This window comes from Callospermophilus lateralis, chromosome 6 (assembly GCF_048772815.1).
Source record: "Callospermophilus lateralis isolate mCalLat2 chromosome 6, mCalLat2.hap1, whole genome shotgun sequence".
NCBI lineage: Eukaryota > Metazoa > Chordata > Mammalia > Rodentia > Sciuridae > Callospermophilus > Callospermophilus lateralis.
This window is the reverse complement of record NC_135310.1, coordinates 114,799,316-114,818,167: the sequence shown is the minus strand read 5'-3', so window position 1 is coordinate 114,818,167 and position 18,852 is coordinate 114,799,316. Positions and strand designations below refer to the sequence as shown.

At 45.9% G+C, this 18,852-nt stretch overlaps 1 protein-coding gene across 3 annotated transcripts in view; it reads right to left on the bottom strand.

The window, feature by feature from the left end:
• Positions 1-16,880, bottom strand: part of Mocs1 (molybdenum cofactor synthesis 1) — a 29,189-nt gene extending 12,309 nt beyond the window's left edge. For all 3 annotated transcript variants that reach the window (XM_076858773.1, XM_076858774.1, XM_076858775.1), the window contains exons 1-3: positions 16,673-16,880; positions 10,815-10,941; positions 9,207-9,374 (exon numbers count right to left, since the gene is read on the bottom strand). In XM_076858773.1, the coding sequence (XP_076714888.1) occupies positions 9,207-9,374; positions 10,815-10,941; positions 16,673-16,795 (418 nt within the window). In that variant the 5' untranslated portion in view covers positions 16,796-16,880. The remainder of the gene's footprint in view (positions 1-9,206; positions 9,375-10,814; positions 10,942-16,672) is intronic.
• Between the last annotated feature and the right edge of the window lie 1,972 nt (positions 16,881-18,852).

Here is an 18,852-nt window from a genome sequence, read left to right as displayed (position 1 = left end):
GAGAAAAGATAAACTGTGTGCTGTAGTTTGGATGCTGAATGTCTCTCAAAGACCCACAGGTTAAAAGCGTGGTCCCTAGGGTGGAACTTTTAGGAAGGGCAGGGCCTTAGGGGAGGTCGTTAGGTCACTGAGGGTATGTCCTCAGAAGGGACTGGGAGACTCCACTCATCCCGTCTCTGATATTGGTTCAACACGCACATAGCTGTGACCACTCACTTCTCTCTCACGTGCTCCTGCCACTGTCATCCACTGTCCTCACCAGAGGCAAAAACCCACTGGATCTCGAACTTGAACCTCCAGAAGTATGAGTGAAATAAATATTTTCTCTTTAAAAATTAGTTGCCTCAGGTTTTCACTGAAGTAATATAAAACTGACAGACACTGTCAACATGTTCACAGTAGTCATCTTTGACCAGTAGGATTATAGGTGATTTTTTTAAAAAAATTTACCTATAGCTAATTTTTTTCTATGAACACTTTTTCTTTAATAATGTCAGAACACACACACACACCCCTTGGTTTGTAGGTGACTTTGTGCTAGTGGATAGTAACACTGACTAGGTCTTTCCATCCTGAGACAGGTGCTTCTATCAAACTAGGGAATGGATGTCTCCTGGTGGAGAACCAGCCTAGCTTCCCATGAGAGCAGACACCAGGAGTAAAGCATCCTAGCAAAGCTGGACTGAGAAAAAGGCAAAAAGATTACCAAGTTAATTGTCTGTTTTGGTAGGATTTCATGGGAATGCACATGCTCATGGTGTAGGGGAAAAAATCCCGGGGAGAAGTTAGAGTATGGAACTTTAAAAGGCTTTGACCTGGAATTTCACTTCTATGAATTTAACTTAAGGAAATAACCGTGGCTGTGAACTATAGCTATTGACAAGCTTATGACAAACTGCAGAGCAACACAAAATAAAGCAAAGGCAGGCAGGACACAAAACAAAATGTTAACAGTGGTCACACACGGGCAGTGGCAATATTTTTCTTTTTGCTCATCTGAAATACATATATATTAAAAGAACATAAGAGCTTAAAAATAGCGGCTGTGTGAAAAAGCAGAGAGGAACTTCACTCTGGCTCTGCCAACAAGGAAAATTAGCAGTGCTCATTGGCTACCCCTGGAGAAATGTAAAAATCCATCCTGGAGAAATGTAAAAAAAAAAAATCTTGAGAAACCCACAGGAAGATGAAAGCTGCTCTGAACTGGTGTCTCTGTGTGTGTGGTGGCGGGGGGCGCAGCTGGGGCCACTGGCAGGGAACTTGAGCAGAGAAAGGAAAGCAAGGTAGTGTGAGCCCCTTTCTTGCTCCTCCACTGCCACCTCGACACCATCACTGCTGTCCCCTTACTGAAGAATCTGTGGCAAATGCTCAAGAGAACCAGTTTGGGAGCCCACAGGAGGTGAACTCGGGAACCTGCCAAGCCCTACTGGGAGAGGAGATGGGGACAGCAGGTGGGGACTGACCATCCCCTGTGTTCACTCCCCCCATGCTCCCCCTCCAAAGGTCAGGGGACTGTGGATTAAAATTAGGGGTGACCGTCTCCTCCCAACTCTGCTTCTCACTGAGGACTTCAGGCAAAGACCCACAGGAGGGCCACCTGCACAGCGCCGCAGCACCCCCTCTCATTGCAAGTTCAGTGAAGGAGAGATCTGGTGAGCTCCAAGATAAATAATATTAATATGAAATAAAGTAGATTCTAAAAGTGTAAAAAGGACAAGACAAAATATTAAATAAAAACATAATTGTGATATAAAGAATGCAGGTGACAGAGTCATGGACACAGAGAAATCATGTGATCTCGAAGACAAAGGTAGGCAGCCCTCGGGAAATGAGGAGGAAAGGAAGAAATCAAAATATAACTTAGGATGAAGGCCACATGTAGGAGGAGCAACACTCAGACAGCAGAGTTTTTTAGGGGGAAGATTTAATGGAGAGAAGGATATGCATGAAGAAATAATGGAGAAAATTTCCCCGAAGCTTATGACAAACATTTTAGGATTAAAAGCAAAATGTTGGGCTGGGATTGTGGCTCAGCGGTACAGCACTTGCCTAGCACGGGCGGGACCTGGGTTCGATCCTCAGCACCACATAAAAATAAAGGCATTGTGTTGTGTCCATCTACACCTAATAAATAAATATTTTTTTTAAAAAAAGGTTTAGGAAAAAAAATGCAAAATGTTGCTGTACGAGGTGCTATGGGAACTGTTTGCTTAGCTGGGTTTGTGTTTTCTTTTGGTTCAATTCCTTTTTTTTTTAATATTTACTTTTCAGTTGTAGTTGGACACAAAACCTTTATTTTATTTATTTATTTTTATGTGGTGCTGAGGATCAAACTCAGGCCCTTGCATGTGCTAGATGAGCGCTCTACCACTGAGCCACAACCCCAGCCCTCACCCATCCTTCTTTCTCTGCCACTATTTCTTCATTTTGGAATGAGAATGTCTACTCTTGCCATTTTATAATGGATCTGTGTATCTTGCTTTTGGTTTTTACTAGAGTTTACTTTGAGTCTCAAATGAGACTCTGGACTTAGACTTTTGGGCAATGCTAGAGCTGTTAAGGCTATGGGACTCTAGGAGATAAACTAAATGCACTTGAACTGTAAGAAGAAAATGAGCTCTTGGTGGCCCAGGGCAGAATGTTAATAGTCTGGATACGAGGTGTCCCACAAAAGGTCCTGTGTTAATAATGCAGCAATGTTCAGAGGTGAAATGACTGGACTGTGAGAGCTGTAACCTAATCAGTCCATCCTAATTTGAATAGACCAACTGGGTGGGAACTGCAGGCAGGTGGGACATGGCTGGAAGAGAGTACAGAGGGACAACTACTTCATAAAGCAATGCCAAGTTGTTTTCCAAAGTCAAATATTCACATGTTCTATGAGCCAGCAATTCTACTCCTAGAGAAATCGTACAGGAAATGTGAGAATAACAGTGTTCAAGGGTGAATTTTCCCCACAGCCTCTTCCCATTTTCTCTCTGCTTTGTGGCCACCATGAACAATGGAGCAGTGCTTCTCCCGCATGCCCTTCCACTAGGAAGGTCTGTGTCACCTTGGGCCCAGGGCAATGCAGCAACCCACCCTGAACTGAACCCCGGAAAACATGAGCCTAAACAAACTGTCCTCCTGTAAGATGAATTTTAAAAAGTGAAATTTTATTGAATACCAACAGAACAATTGAGGAAAATCTTATTCAAGATAGACTACTAAATACTACAGTAAAATTCAAGGAAATCAGATTTTTTTTAAAAAAAAGATTATTAATAACTTTCAAAGTAAAAGAACGGAACACCTTAAAGGACCAAGGACCCAAATGACATGAGACCTCTCTCATGTGACATTGACTATAAAAGACAACTGGGTAGTATTTTTTTGTGTGGGGGGGGTGCCGGTTACTGAACCCAGGGTCTACACCCAAAGTACAAGAACGCTAAAAAGTTTGAAGTGAAAAGATGAGAAAAGATATAGCAGACATAATAAAAGCTGATACAACTTTGGTAAAATAAAACTCATATATTACGACTAAGATATCATTAAAGAGAAAAATTTAGTTAGTACATAATGGCAAGAGGTTCAATTTACCAAAAAGACACAACACCTCTAAACATGTATGTACCTAGTGAAGGTGCTTCAAATGTATAAACTAAAAAGCAACAGAGGGGCTGGGGTTGTGGCTCAGTGGTAGAGCGCTTGCCTCGTACATGTAAGGCACTGGGTTCAATCCTCAGCACCACATAAAAATAAATAAGCAAAATAAAGTTATTGTGCCCATGTATAACTAAAAAAAGTATTTTAAATAAATAAATAAATAAACAAACATAAAAAGCAACAGAATCCCTGGGAGAAATTAACAAACCTATTCATTTATTATTGGCAGGTCAAGAAGACACAAACCCAGCAAAGATCATGACAACACAAAGGGCTGAACACTAGAATCACCAATTTTATAACCCAATGGATGAATATTTAGAATTCTACATCCAACAATCAGAGAACAGTTTTCTCAAGTACACTCAAAACATCCATGGAATCTTCCAAATTAGGTCATAAAACAAGCCTCAACAGATTGTGAAGAAGTAGTAACTTGTAGTTAACATTCTCTTATCACCATTAATTATCCAACCCTGCACACCTGAGGTCCTGGATATGGTGACAGAACAAGAAAATTAAAGGCATATTGGATCAAAAAGAAAAGACCCAGCTTTTAGTTACAGATTATACAGTTGTTAGCATAGGAAAATTAAAAGAAATTAAACAGCCTCTGTTTAATTTCTCGATGGAAGAGTTGGGTAACAAAGAAATGTACCAGGAAAAAAAAAATCAGTTTTTGTTTTTGTTTTTTTTTAATGACCCTGTCAGGATCCCAGCATAAAATTGAGTTCACCTCAGATGGTTAAATTAGACTACGATGAAAGCTGCTTATAAAGGTATGAGCAGGATGCAAGGACCCAACAACGCACAGTATGGTACTCGGACGACACCAGGGATCCATTACCATGCCTGGGGCCAAAGATACAGGGGAAAACCCAGCACAGAACAGGAGAAGGGGCCGAAAGACAAGGGACCCTACACAATGTGATCCCTGAGCAAAGAGCAGGGCAAAGGAGGAAGATAGCTCTAGGGGCTATGAGCAAAACTGATGTTAATTCTTCCCAATTCAACGCAATTAAGACCCCAGGAGGTTTATCCATGTTACTTGATAAACTAATCCTAAAATTTAAATGGCCAAAACTTAACACAGCTAAAGCACTGTTGAAAAATAAAAAGGAATTGCCCTACTCGATAATGGATATATTCTGAAGCTAGAATGATTAAGATAGTGCAATACTGGCATGAAGACAAAAACTGAGCAATAAATAGAACAGAGTACAACATGAAACAGATCAATACCTATATGACAAATTTATGGGAGGAAATGGGGACTGTGCAATACAAGGAACTAGAAAAAGTGGCCATCTGTATGGAAAAATATTAAATTGGATTCCTAAAAATCATTCATAGATGAACTAAGAATTTTAATGCAAAACTTTAATTTTTTTTAAGCAGAAAAAGAACAGTTCATTTGACCTTGGGTTAGATGTTAATTAATAAGAAAACGCTTAATTACTTAATATCCGCTACTGTTCAAAAGTATCATTATTCAAAGTAGAGCTTATTTTTGCAAACTGGGAGAAGATATCTGCAATATATACAAATAACCTTTACCAAATCAATGTGAAAGGACAAATAACCAAGTAGAAAAATGTTAAAAAAACCTGATCAGGTATTACACAGAAATACACATGGCTAGTTAACATGTGAAGAGATACTGGACCTCATTTCTAACATGAGAATATAAATCGAGACCACAATGAAACATGATTTTACACATTTAACTGGCAAAAATCAAGAATAGTACCACAAGCATTAAAGAGGCTGCTGAGCAGAATCTGTATTGTTGGCGAGAATACAGAGGGACAACTACTTCATAAAGCAATGCCAAGTTGTTTTCCAAAGTCAAGTATTCACATGTTCTATGAGCCAGCAATTCTGCTCCTAGAGGAAATGTGAGAATAACAGTGTTCAAAATAGCACTATTTACAAACCCAAAAAACGGTAACCAACTCAAATGCTCACTAAAACATACAGCATAGTCATATAATAGAACAGTAGCTCACAGAGAACAGAGAAAGGATGACTCTGGATACCACGTATGAATTTCACTGACATCAAAACCGCAGCCCTGAAATGCTGTATGTTTACGTACAGCACATTCATGAAGTTCAAAAACACTGCAGCTGATTTTGTAAAACCAAGGGAAAGATAAACACAGTTTATCAGTGTTTGCCTCAGGTGGTAGTGGGGGAAAAGGGGACAGGATCAGGAAGGCCACAAAGGTGGTTAGAAGTTGTTACCAGTGTTCTTACTCTTAAGAAAAAAGATTGGTCAGAGAGTGAGTTTCCTTAGGAACTGATAACATTATTAAGACAAATGAGAGTAAAGGAAATCAAGTCACATATAGACCAGTGATGAAAATACCTCAAGAACCAAGGAGTTTATTTAATAGATTTCTACACAAGTGGACTCCATCAAAAATAAAAGAAAAACATCACACTTCTCAAAGTCTGTCAGTGGCTGCCCATTGCAGTAGGCTTCCTGGGCTTTAAGGTGTGAGATCTGCCTCTTCTCTATAAGCAAGGGGGAAGGAGTGAGGTGGGAAGGAAAGAAGAAACGGAAGACAAAGACAGAAGGGGAGAGAGAGGAAAAAGTGGAGACTGCAGCACTGACAGTGACGAGCCATTCTGAAGTCACCACACGTAAGTGGCTTTGCAAACCCCTCAACACCATCACGCACGTGCGTACCTGGTTTCCTCTCCCTTGTTTCTTTTGGGGAGTCCCTAACTTTCACTCTCCAACATGGTAGCTGCTAGTCATGAGGCTGTTCATACCGAGAGGGTAATAAAACGAGTTTCACAGCCACATTAGTCACATGTTAAGTGCTTAAGAGCTACTGTGCCTAGTGGCTACCATAGCAGACCACGAAGACTTTCACAGCATCTAGGACAGTTCTAGTGGATGACAGGACTTCACACCCACCTGAACTGACAGGAAAGGGCAAAGGAATGTGTGCAGAGGCAGAGTGGAGAAGGCTGGGGGAAGAGGGTGGCTGTGAGCATCACAGGGACAGCAGACAGAGGGCGCCAGAGAGCTGCGTGGTGCAGACCCAAGGGTGGGGAGAGCCTCGCAGCACTCAGGTGGTGGGAGCTTGGGCAGGGCTGGAGTGAACAGGACCTCAAGCTCAGCTGAAACCTGTGAGCTGCCATCATCCTTCCACTCTGCCACCTGGGAGCGGGGGACAAATGTATGTTAATGAACATCCTTCCACAGGCTGGGCTTCTACTTCCTAACCCCAGCCCCAGTCCTCACTGCCCAGGAGCACCTACCTGCCCTGCCCTTAAGGAGGTTTTGCTGTGAGGAAGCCCCTCTGGGGAAGACCAGAGGGGCCAGGGGAGGACAGAAAGCGCTCCACAGGAGGTCAAAGCAGGGCAGCTGCCATTCTTGGAAGCACTGGGGGAGGGAGGAGGTAGGGGGAGGAGGGAGGAGGTGGGGGGAGGGAAGTCCTCAGGAGCAGGTCACAGTAGGCAGGTCCTTGTCCTAACCTGTCCATGGGTGCCTGTCAGCACATCACAGCAGGAAAGGGAAAGGTCCTTAAAGTTGATGAGGAGGCTGAGGGAGGGAAGGGGAAGAACATGGAGAAATTCATGGGAGCAAGGAGTGGCGGAACTGGGAACTAGGGCTGCCAAGCTCCCTGGCTCCTGCTCTTCTCACTGTGCAAGCTGATGGCTGCCTTCCATGGACAGCTCAGAGTCCCCACGCCATGCTGACCAGCCAGTCATCCTCCCTCCCTTGGCTCCTCCACAGGCCTGGCATGGAGCACCGGGTTTGAAGGTGGAACCCACCCCACGCCGTGGCAGGGGACCAAGGAAGTGGCCTAAATGAGGGGGCTGGACTTGGCAACCAGCAGGGGCTACAGGCCTTTCCTGGAATCCAGGAAGTCTTTCAGTTCTGAGGACCTGCAGCTGCCCAGGAATGCTAGCAGGAGCCCAGGTTGAGTGACCTGTGGGGACTGAGGGTTTTCAGAGGGCCCTGGCCCTGGGCTCCTCCTTGGTACTCCCACAGCACCTGGCCTTCGCTAGGTCAGCCTCAGCACATGGCCAGCAAGCCACTCCAGCAGCTGCCTCCTGCCGTGGGCTGCACAGCAGCGAGGCCTGCAGCTCGGCTCCCACGTCTTCACGCTCCCACACGGCACCAGGCCTGTGAGGAGGTTCTCACCAGAACATCTACCGAACCCGTGAATGAGGCAGTGCTGAGGAGATCCCATCCAGAGCAGCTGGGAGGGAGGCAGCACCCAAAACATGGAGCCTTATTTTCCCTTGATACCATTATTCATAACAACATGAACGAAGGTCTCTCTCTGCCTGTCCTTGGGGCTTCGAAGCAGCACAAAGTGAGAGGCCTGTAGAACACCAGCTGAGTGCTGGTCACTCCTTCTCACTCCCTCCTCAGGTCAACCCTGTAAAATTGTACCCTCAAGGCCCCAAGGCTTAGGATGAATCTTAAAAGTTGCCTAAAGATACACTGTCAGTAAGAGTCATAGCTGAGATTCAAACAGAAGGATGTCTTACTCCAGAGAATGGGCTTTGACCCACCCTTCATTCGTTCAACAGTGAGCACTAAAGTACACCTCAGGCTCAGTTTAGAAGCTGGGAACAAACCCTGCCCTGCAACCTGAGCGTCCATGGTAAAGGAAGAGCTAGACCACTGAAAAAAAACAAACATGAGGACAAATAATCCAGGATGAAATAAATGTTACAAAGAAAATTAAACTAGAGTAAGGGGGAGAGAGCAGGGATTGCCATACTTTTTTCTGTGAAAATCCAAATAATAGACATTTTCAGCCTGCCTGGCCAGTTTTGCAACACAGTCTTTATTGCCCATGGCTGCTTTTGCAGAATTGAGTAGTTGCAACATGGAAATAAATGGGCATGGCTATGTTCCAATAAAACTATTAATGGACAAACTTAGGATTTCATATGAATTTCATGTGGTAGAAACTGTTAAACTGTTATTCTTTTGATTCCCCATCACCACCATTTAGAAATATAAAAACCATTCCCAGTTTGTAAGTCATATAAAAAACATGTGGTGAACCAAATTTGGTCCCTGGGCTGCCGCTTGCCAATTTCTGGGAGGTGTATGGGGTGGGATGCACTTTAGACAGAATGGTCAAGGAAAGCTTTGCTGAGGAGCTGAAATTTGAGTAGAGACCTAAAGGAGGTCAAGCAGTGAGCCCCAAGCTTCCCTGGAAGGGAACAGTGAGCATGAAAACCTGGCTGTGTGTCTGGAGAGGAGGGAGGAGGCAGAGAGGCATACAAGAGGTCATGGACATCAGTCATGTGGGCCGACTGGGGAGGACTTTGGTCTCAATGTGACAGCAAGCCACTGGGATTTGGATTGAGCAGCTTTGTGACCCTGGACAAGCTGAATCTCTCCATGACCCCTTTTCTCATCAAAAAAGGAATAATAAATAGTACTCCTTGTAGGACCAAGTGAACATAATGTCCAAATGTCCAGATGAATGACAACTGCCAATATTAAGGTTAACATCAGAGTTCAGCTGGAGGAGGCAGGAGATGCGAGATGGTGATGACATTTGTCCAACTCACCCACAATGTCCACCACATCAGGTCGGATGAGAGGCTCTCCACCTGTGAGCCGGATCTTATCAACACCTTCTTTCACAAAAAGCCGGGCAAGGGTCAGGATCTCCTCTGTAGTCAGCAGGTCAGCCTTGGGGGTTAAGGGGACACCCTCTTCAGGCATGCAGTATTGACCTGAGGGAAGGAAGGGGATGAGGTGGTAGGAAATAGGTATGGCTGGCAGGCAGGCCCAGGATGTGCCTGCTCCCCAGCTTCCCATTAGGTCAACAGTTCCCCTAAACCCTGTCTAGACAATGGGGAGAGATCTCACCAAGTCAGAAGTCCTATAAATCCCTGCCTCCCTCTTCTCATCTTACTGGCCCCCGCAGCCTGGCCTGACCATCCCTCTGTGGGGAGCTGAAAGTAAGGGTTTAACCAAATCAACTGGCTGGGGTCACTGGAACCCTGGTCCCTCAGCCTGGGGTAGGGTCTGCCTAGAAGGGTTAGGACCCTGAGCCCACTTCTGCTGGTGTTATTCGTTCTCCTCCCCTACCTAGCTGTGGCAGTCACTTCTCTTTGGGCATGTGATGAATGAGAGTATTCCTCTCCGGTCTGGTGAAAGCCACTGTCCTCTGTAGACACAATGCCCTCAAATCCACCCTATCTATTACAGGTTATGAGTCTCACTTCACAGGCTGGAAAACTGAGGTGCTCCTTGTCCAGGGTGAGGTAGCTGAAGGGGTAAACAGGTGAGCTGCAGAATGGAGGGGGCACCATTTCCTGCCACCACTTCCTAGAGAGCAGCTTTCTTAAGGGTTGGGTCAAGAGGTTATCACAAAGTCAAGCAGCATGTTGGGTCCAGATGGACTCCAGAGACTGGGAAGAATAGGTTAAAAAACATAAGAATGCGGCACATGAAGTGTGTTTGGTTAAACATTTACCAAATCCGTGTGTGTGTGTGTGTGTGTGTGTGTGTGTGTATTTATTGACCCATGAAGCAAATATATTTCTTATTATGAGGTAGAGTAGGAGGGAGGGAAGGAAAGAAGGGGAGGAGAGAAGGAAAAGGGAGAAGGAGGAGTAAGGGACAAAGAAAGAAGGGAGGAGGGAAAGAAAGACTCAACTCTGGAAGTCCCTGTAGCAGGGGTCACTCGCCCAGAATGCTCCCTGCAGGGAATTATGCGATGAATGCTCTGTGTGTCAGCATGGTTTGCGGTGACCAGTCACAGATTGGGACATCTCATGGCTGGCAATGTTGACCTCAGGCGCTGCTATATATATCACCTATTTATAATGTAAACTATCCCAACCCTGGCCATGTCCTGGACTTTTAGAAATGGAAGGGAAACAGGAGGAAGGAGGACTGAAGACTGAGAGGTCCAGGACCCAATCACATTACTATTCTCAAATATAATCCAGTAGGACTGACCTTCCAGAATCCTGAAACTCAGCTTTGACCTCTCTAGGCCCTCAAAGCCTGCTTGGCTTGGCCAGCAAGGCAGGTGGGTGAGGAAGTTGGAAGACCAACATCAGAGGACCAAAGTGGCTTTCTGGTCATGGGGAGATTTCAGAAGCCACTTCAGCAAAGGGACAACAGCCCAGAGTGAGCCCAGAGGGCCCAGGATGGAGACTCACATCGGAGGTTGCACTTCTCGGTGAGGGAGATCCGCAGGTAGTTGTGTTGGCGGCCGAAGTTGTCTGTGAGGAAGGTGGAGAAAGGGGCCACGTGCTCCTTCAGGAATGGCTTCCGCCTGGACAGGTCCTGCAAGGACAGGGCAGGGGGAATCATGGGGCAGACTTCCAGGATAGGGGAGGCAGGAGGAGACCCACCTGGGGTGAACTCACTTGAGGGTCCAAGGTGAACAGCCCCTCCCTGACCTCTTACATGTGGATAAACTATTTATCTGGGCCCTGCAACTTCAGGGGAGTTGGGATTGTCCCTCTGATTGAGAGACTAGGAAACAGGTCGGAGGGAAGGACCCTTCTCCTAGACACTTGGCTGAGGATGGGGAATTCTGGTTGGGCAGCAGGTGGAGTCAAGGGTGGGCTGGGATTCTGTCAGTCCTTATTCTTTGTTCTACCTAGTGCCAAAAGGAAGGATTAGCACCTATTGTGTGGGGCCTACAGGGAGGAGATTGCTGCAGGCTCTAAGCAAGGCCCAAACCAGTTCTGGGGAGAGAAAGGGAGCCAACCCTGCTTGTTCCGAAGCTAGTCTGATTTGTCTCCTGCTCAGCCCTCTCCCCTTTCCAGAGCCCAGAGAATGATAATCAGAACAGCAGTGAGATCACTGCTTCTGGTGGTAACACTTTCCAATCTTAAGGTTCCCAAAGAATGTTCTCTGTCCAATTCCCACACCCACCCATAAGGGGTCATTATAACCAAGGTGAGGATGGAGTCCAAGAACACACTGGCAGAATCAGGATTCAAATTCAGGACTTCTCATTCTAAGTTTATGTTCTTTCTTCTAATTATAGATAGTCTAAGGTAGATAGGGCAATGAGTAACCTTTAGGACAAAGAATCACAACCCTGGCTCCTATCTATGAGGTCTATGGACAGAGTTCTGGGCTGGGGGCAAGAACCTTGATTTCTGGGCCAGGAGTGACCAGATATAAAAAGTTTCTTGACTTCTCCTGGTCTGCTTTCCCATTGTCAAATAAGAACAAGGTGATAGGTCAAGGTTGTTGTCTTGCTAGAAGTAAAGAAGCTGGTAACTTAATAACCAGGATCATCATGATCTTGCCACTTAAGAGTAGAAGGCCTCTGGCCTTCTAGAAGTCCAGGGTAGCTGTGTGCCTATACCTAGGAGGAAGAAACTGATAAGTCACCTCAGCCCTGGCTGCACATTAAAATCATTTGGGGAGTGCAAGAAAAAAAAAATCCATTGGATTCCATCTGAATCCAGATCTTTGTGATCTTTCCAGGAGATTCTAAAGTGAGCCAGGTTTAGGAGTCATTGATTCAATCAAAGATAGAAGGGGTGTGAGTATGAGAGTGGGTAGGTGGGGTCATGCTTTTTTGGGGCCCATAAAACTTTCCTCACTACTATCTACCCCTCCGAGGGTTTCTCCTTGGAGAAACCCTGCTCACAGTCCCATAGGGAGCAAGCAACTTTTCACTTCTCTAAACTGCAGGCTGCTATGATTCTAAGTCACTTCCCTTAGAAAAGTCAGGGGCTGCACTATCATCTAAAATCCCACTGGCCATTAGAGTCCAGGAGATGAGACAAGGAGGTGAAGCCAGAATTAAAAGAGGCAGTCAGTATAGACAGGTAAATCAAGTCAGGTCGGATCAAGGAGGCCAATTTGACTGAAATGCCTTCAGAGCCCTTCCTCTACTGTATCAAGATAACCTGCCCCTGCTTCAACCTGTTGCTAAGGTAACCTGTCCCAGGAACTGCCCCCGCCCCCCCGCCCCAATCCATCTACTTCTCACCTTTTGGATGTCCCACCATCCCACTGAGCATCTCCTGGGCCTAGTCACTAGGCAGGAAGAACAGAAATAAGAGAGCAGGAGCACAAACGAAGCCTAGGACATAGAAAAAAGGCAGAACACCTGACTTCTTGGGACACCAGGATATCAGCTATGGCCCCCGCTCCCTCTTGGGAGAAGTCTGTGTTACCCTTTTTAAGTGAATCCTGCTTTATATGCTTGCCTTGGCGTGCTTCTCTAATATTCAAACTTCCACATAAGAGGGAGCAGAACTCGTCATGGATAACAGGCAGTATCAGAGGGACCCAGGTTTATGGCAGAGCTGCAACCCTTTCCCCTCAACAGCTATTTGCAATGTAATCATGTTAATCACCACAGGCTCTCTACCGCCTCACCTGCCAAGATGTTCTGCTTACTCTAACATAAGGTGGGGAGTGGCTGGGTGAAGAAGGAGCCAAAATAAATCTGGGAATCGAGCAGGTGAGAGGACCAAGGAGCATGACTTGGCAGAAACCAGAGAACTGGAGGAGCAGGGAGCAGTGGGGAGTGCTCTCAGGCCCTCCATCCGGCCTCTCCTCCCACACTGCAGGTCCTACTTGCCTTCTCTCACTCTTTTCCTCTTTCCTTAAATCTTCTGGAGGGAAAAAAATATCCACACCAAAGTCATCCAGGATTCAGAGGGGATTATTGGACGGACAGGGGCCTCATTCACTCAGGACTTGCTGGGGCATGTCAAGGAAGTAGAAAGCTCCAGGCTGCCCACATTCCCAGGGCCCCAACCTGGAACAGGCAGCCTCCCCTGCAGGAAGCCCTCTCACAGGATTTCATATCTCCAGCATGGAGCAAAGTACGTTGGTACCAAGTGTTGAACTGTCGGGTCAAGGCCTATCTAATGGAATGAGAAAGGTGGCATATGGGAAATCCACTTACACTCGCTTCTGGGCTGGTCTCTGCTATAAAAACAGCTTAACCTAATACAAGGTTCTCAATCTTGGCTGCACATCAAAGTCACCTGAAGAGCTTCTAGAAGTCCTAAGGACAGAGCCCCACCCCAAAGATTCTCACTCAATTAGGTGAGAATGCAGCCAAGGTTCACCATGGGTGTAGTGACACCAGGATCAGGTGCCATTCTACTTTGAGGGTGGTAGTCATGATTCGTGAAATAGGTAAACCTGGATTATAAACCTCAACTTGCTGTTGAGCAGGTGTCCTGAGTTCTCTGAACTTTTAAGTTTCTTCCTCTAGATAATCCTATTATTCTATTCTATTCAGTTGGAGGAGTTCCTGACACATAAGTGATCACTGTCACTTTCTTAACTCCTACATGGGATGTATGTGTTCATGGCTTGCGACTGACTTTCAGATCTGCCACCACATCACCCAAAGGACACAGGGAGTCCAAGTTCCTCTAAGACCACTGATACTAGTGCTACTAACCAGGCTCTGGGCAGCCTTCCATATGCTACTGCTTATCTCTTATCTATCCTATACTCACTGGGGTACAGGAGGTAGGAAAGGGTATTACCAAGGCAGTTAAGGGAAGAACCTCACCCTTAAGGGCATTTGACTGGAAGGGTAAAGGCCAGCTGCCCAATAGCTCTAGAATCTAGATAGAATAGCAGGGTTACTTAAGAGAAAAAGAACACATGCCAAACTCATTTATCAATGGCCCTAATTTATCTGCTATTGGGATGATGTATTACCAGGGGTTCCTCAAAATTAATCTATTCAGTGAGAAGACACAAGTACCTGGAGCTTCAGAAGAAAGGGGGGTAAACCTGGGCTGCACTAAATCCTGCAGAGAAGGTTGTGTGGGCCACCCCAATCACTGTGGCAGGTCTCCACTTACCCAGACACCACCATGACCCTTTTGTACCTGTGGAAGCTGTTCAACCTGTCTTCAGACTCTGCCAAGAACCTCCCCCTTCCACTGTCTTCACAGCCAATTTCCACTTACTTCTCACTTCTCCCTCTCATGGCCACATCTGGACACAAACAATGCCCAGTGACTTTTCATTCTGGCTCTTCCAAAACAGATCCCTGTGAGGGGTGGGGAAAGGGACTCCACTGAAAGGGAAGGTGGGACAGGGGTTCCAGATGCCCCCACCCCTGCTCTTATCAACTGGAAAGCTCTGTGGATGAGTTCATCAGATATATATATATATCATCACACCTCTGAGATTCTCTTGAAGATGGATTTCTGTACCCTCTCCTACTGCATGAGCTGGTCCAACCTTCTGAATTTGTAGACATGAAGCAAGGAAAAGTGACAGTCCCACAACCAGATGAAATTGGAGGCAGATGGAGAATGACAGTAGGACTCCCTGTCCAGTGCTCAGCCTGCTATTCCCATACTCTCTACTTGCATTTCAAGAAGCCAAATACATCTGCTGATGCCCCTGCCCACACAGCTGTGTGTCAAGTGCCATAGGGAAATACCTAGAAAGGCAGAGGAGTCCCTGGCATTGAGGAGCTCCCAGTATTCAGAAATCAGATGTGATTGTTCAGCTGATAGAATGACTATCCTGCATGTCTGGGGGACTGGGGAGGAAACTGATAGGACAGCACCTGCCAAGGATAGCAAGGATAATAATTAGCACAAATGCTTATGTAACACAGAGGAAAGTCTGGCACATGGAGGTGCTAAGTATATATGTTAGAATATATTAACTGTTAACATCCTATATGGCACAGATGCTGTGAGCAAACAGAGGTTCTGAGAAGTAACTTGCTGAAACTCAAACTTCTAATAAGGGGAAGGATTCAAACCCTGGTATTCTGCCCCAGAGCCTCTCTCTGTTCTTCCTGCTACATCCAATCTGCCCTTGCAGGGGAAACAAAGAGTAGCACAGCTCCTCTCCACATAAAGTTCTTTCTCCCTTGCTTTACAGTAACCTGAGAGATGATATAGCTGAACCACTTCACCTGAAAATACAGGTCCTACCCACCTGATTCTATTTATTGTGAGGACTAAAGGAGACCACGTATTATTAAGTCATCTAGCATAGGCCCTCTCATGAAAAGTACTCAATAAGGGGGAAGGGTAAGGAAACTTCCCTTTTTGAATTCTTTAAAAATCTCGCAGTCATCTCTAAACTTCACTGAGGAAGAGATGGGAAAGCAAAGTTCAAGGATACTAAAATTTTTCTATTTCCAAAAGCAATGGGCCTGCTTATCTTAGGATCCTAGAGGGGCTGAGATTTAGGGAAAGCAAGTTCTCTGGACACAAGCCCACCCTCTCATTGAGAAAGATGGAGAGTTCAATGATTGAGTGATCCAAAGAATCCCAGGTCATGCTCTGTCCTGGAAGACTAGAAAAGAAGTAGATTAATCTAGAAAAGATGTTTACCAAATGTAAAAAGATGCTGGGCAAATTTTTCTCTAATCACATGACCAAAACAACAATAAACTTAGAACTTGTTATGACATGAAAGGCTCTGTGGGGCACTGTCAAGGATGGAGGGCTCCTACCCCAAAGCCTAAAGAGGCAGAAACCCTTAACCTGGAAAAAGTCACGTCCTGCTCTGTAACCTCTAGAATGAGGCTGAACCCTCCCAAGGGAAACAAAGATGAGGCAGAAAGAGCAAGCAAAGGACATAGCACAAAGCCCTGCGACTACAAAGTGATAACTGACTGTTGGTGACATTTTTAGTGTCACATTATGATGAAGCTGTTATCACAGGAACACCTTATCACACACAGACACCCTCCACTCAGGGCATAAGGACAGAAAAGGTAAAAAAGTGAGACAGGGCTGAGGAGGACTTACAAAATACCTCACTAGATGCAAAGTCCCATTCGTTGGCGGCCCCTATTTTCTGCAAACTGAGTCCTGGAAGCGGGTAACAGGTCTGGGACGGGGGTTCTGAAGCGAACCTCCAAGGAGCCGCTCCTGCTGGGCTAGCAGGTGAGCCCAGGCAACCCATCTGGGGAACACACTCGCTGCCTGCCTGAGCGCCAAGGGGGTCCCAGAAGTGGCTCGGAGTACAGTCTGGTGCTTCTCTAGGGAAGGGGTGAAATGCTCGGGCCTGGACGGGAAAGGTGCGGGTGCAGGGGGCTCACCTCTGTGGCGGGTTGGGAGGGCTCCCCGGGGTGGGGCTGCGTCACAGGAGCCCCCGAGCTGCAGCCCCGGACACTGGACCGCACGAGCCGCTCCAGCATCCGGGACACGGGCCTCGCCGCCATGAAGCCTGCCCGCGGGGAGCGCCTTGGCGGTGGCCGGCCACGGAGCGCTCTAGCCCCGGCCTCCGCCGCCAGGGTCGTCCGGGAGAGGGCGGCGCCCGCGCAGCCAATCGGCGAGGGCGCCGCGCGGCCTTCTGGGAGCTGTAGTCCTCTTGCCCCGCCTCTTGCCGGGGCAGGGTGCGCTTTCTCGGGCAGAAGCGTCAACTCCAGGGTAACAGCAAAGCTCTTTTCGTCCAGCCTTCTCTGGTCCGGAATTTAGAACACGCTGTGACAGGTGGAAAGCGCTATAGTCAGGGTAGGAAGAGGGCCAGGGGAAAGGGGCACTGCCTTGGGTGCAGGATTTAAGGGAGTGCCAGTAAAACTCGATTACTAAGGTCAAATTTCAGTGCTGTATTGCGAAAATTCAAAGTCAATGCAAAAACAAAACAAACAAAACCCACCAACCATAAAATATTGAATTTTACACAAAAATGAGACTGATCTTACAGCTGGAGGACTCGCCTCCCTCACTTTGAAGAAGGATAAAAGAAGAAATAGGAAGACATTAGGGAAAGAAAATAGGATTTTAATCCACGAGTTCTGCATATTTATTCAGGCCTGTCTTGCCCTAAGCCAGTCTCTCTTCCAGGCCTGTTATTCCCACAAATTCCTGGGAAATTTATAAATCTACCAGTGCACTGTTAATTCGCCCCCCAGCAATTAGATTAAGCAAAGAGGTACCACATCTTTTTTTTTTTTTTTTTCTTTTTTCTTTTTTTGGGTATAGGGGTTTGAACTCAGGGGCACTCAACCATTGAGTCACATCCCCAGCTCTATTTTATTTTTATTTAGAGACAGGGTCTCACCGAGTTGCTTAGCACCTCTCTTTTGCTGAGGGTGGCTTTGAACTTGTAATTCTCCTGTCTCAGCCTCTTGAGCCGCTGGGATTACAGACATTGGACACCTTGCCTAGCAAGGTACCACATCTGGTTGAACCTATAATTGAGGGAACTTTCTGGTACTATTGATCATGTAACAAAGACCACATCAACCTAAGAATCCTGAGGTTGACCAGACCACCAGACACTATCTTGAGATGACCAGACTGATACCATTCCTATATAACCTTTCCATACCCACTCCTCATCCAGTTTCTTTTAAAAGAAGAACTAGGAAACCCCTCCCCCCTCAAAGGCATCTCTGACATTCAGGATAGCCCTATTCTCCCTTAAATGTCTATTTCTTGCTTTACCCCCCAAATCATCTCTTTTCAGATCTCTCTCTTAAATTTGTATCTACTTTCCTAAATAAACCTACCTTTGGATAGTGCTAAAATTCTTTTCTGTTATGTATGTCAAGAACCCCACTGCTCCAGAGTCAAATTTACCCTTCTCTCCCAAAACTCTTCTGACCCTTCTTAGGAGACACCTTTTCATAACATCCTCTCTGCCCTAGCCCAGACTCTGGTTGTAGGACAGTCAGTTCCCTCTTTCAAGATACCCTTCTCTGATTGTGCCCACAAAGGACTCTAACAATCCTTCCCTCTTGTTTCAGAAAGGGTGTTAATAGAAGAAGTCAAAGGAGGAGTGGAAATGGCTTTTGGAATGCTTCCTACACACCAGGCACTACAGTAAACATCATTGAAGACAACAATGCTGGCATCAATAAAGTGTTCATTTTGCAAGTGAGGAAACAGGCTTAGGGAGGCTCGGCAACTTTCATAAGGGCACATACCCGATAGGTGTCAGAACTGGATTTCAAATTGAGAATAATCCAACTCCAACAAGTATACACTTAAGATTCAGTATGTGTCAAAGGAAATAGTGGTGGTTTCAGAAAGTCTCTGGAAAAAAAAAAAGTCTTTTGAGATTTGGGATGATAATGCATAATTAATAATGAATTTAAATACTAAGCAGCATTATGCTCAAATCAGCCTGTCCCTTATATCCAGAACATAATTGCCATGGAATTGCAGAATCAAACTATCAGAACAGACTTGCTGCCAGTGTATATTAGGAAGTGGCATGATGCCCGTCTCGAAGAATTGAGAGATTAGTCAGGGAGGAAAGAATAATTGACTA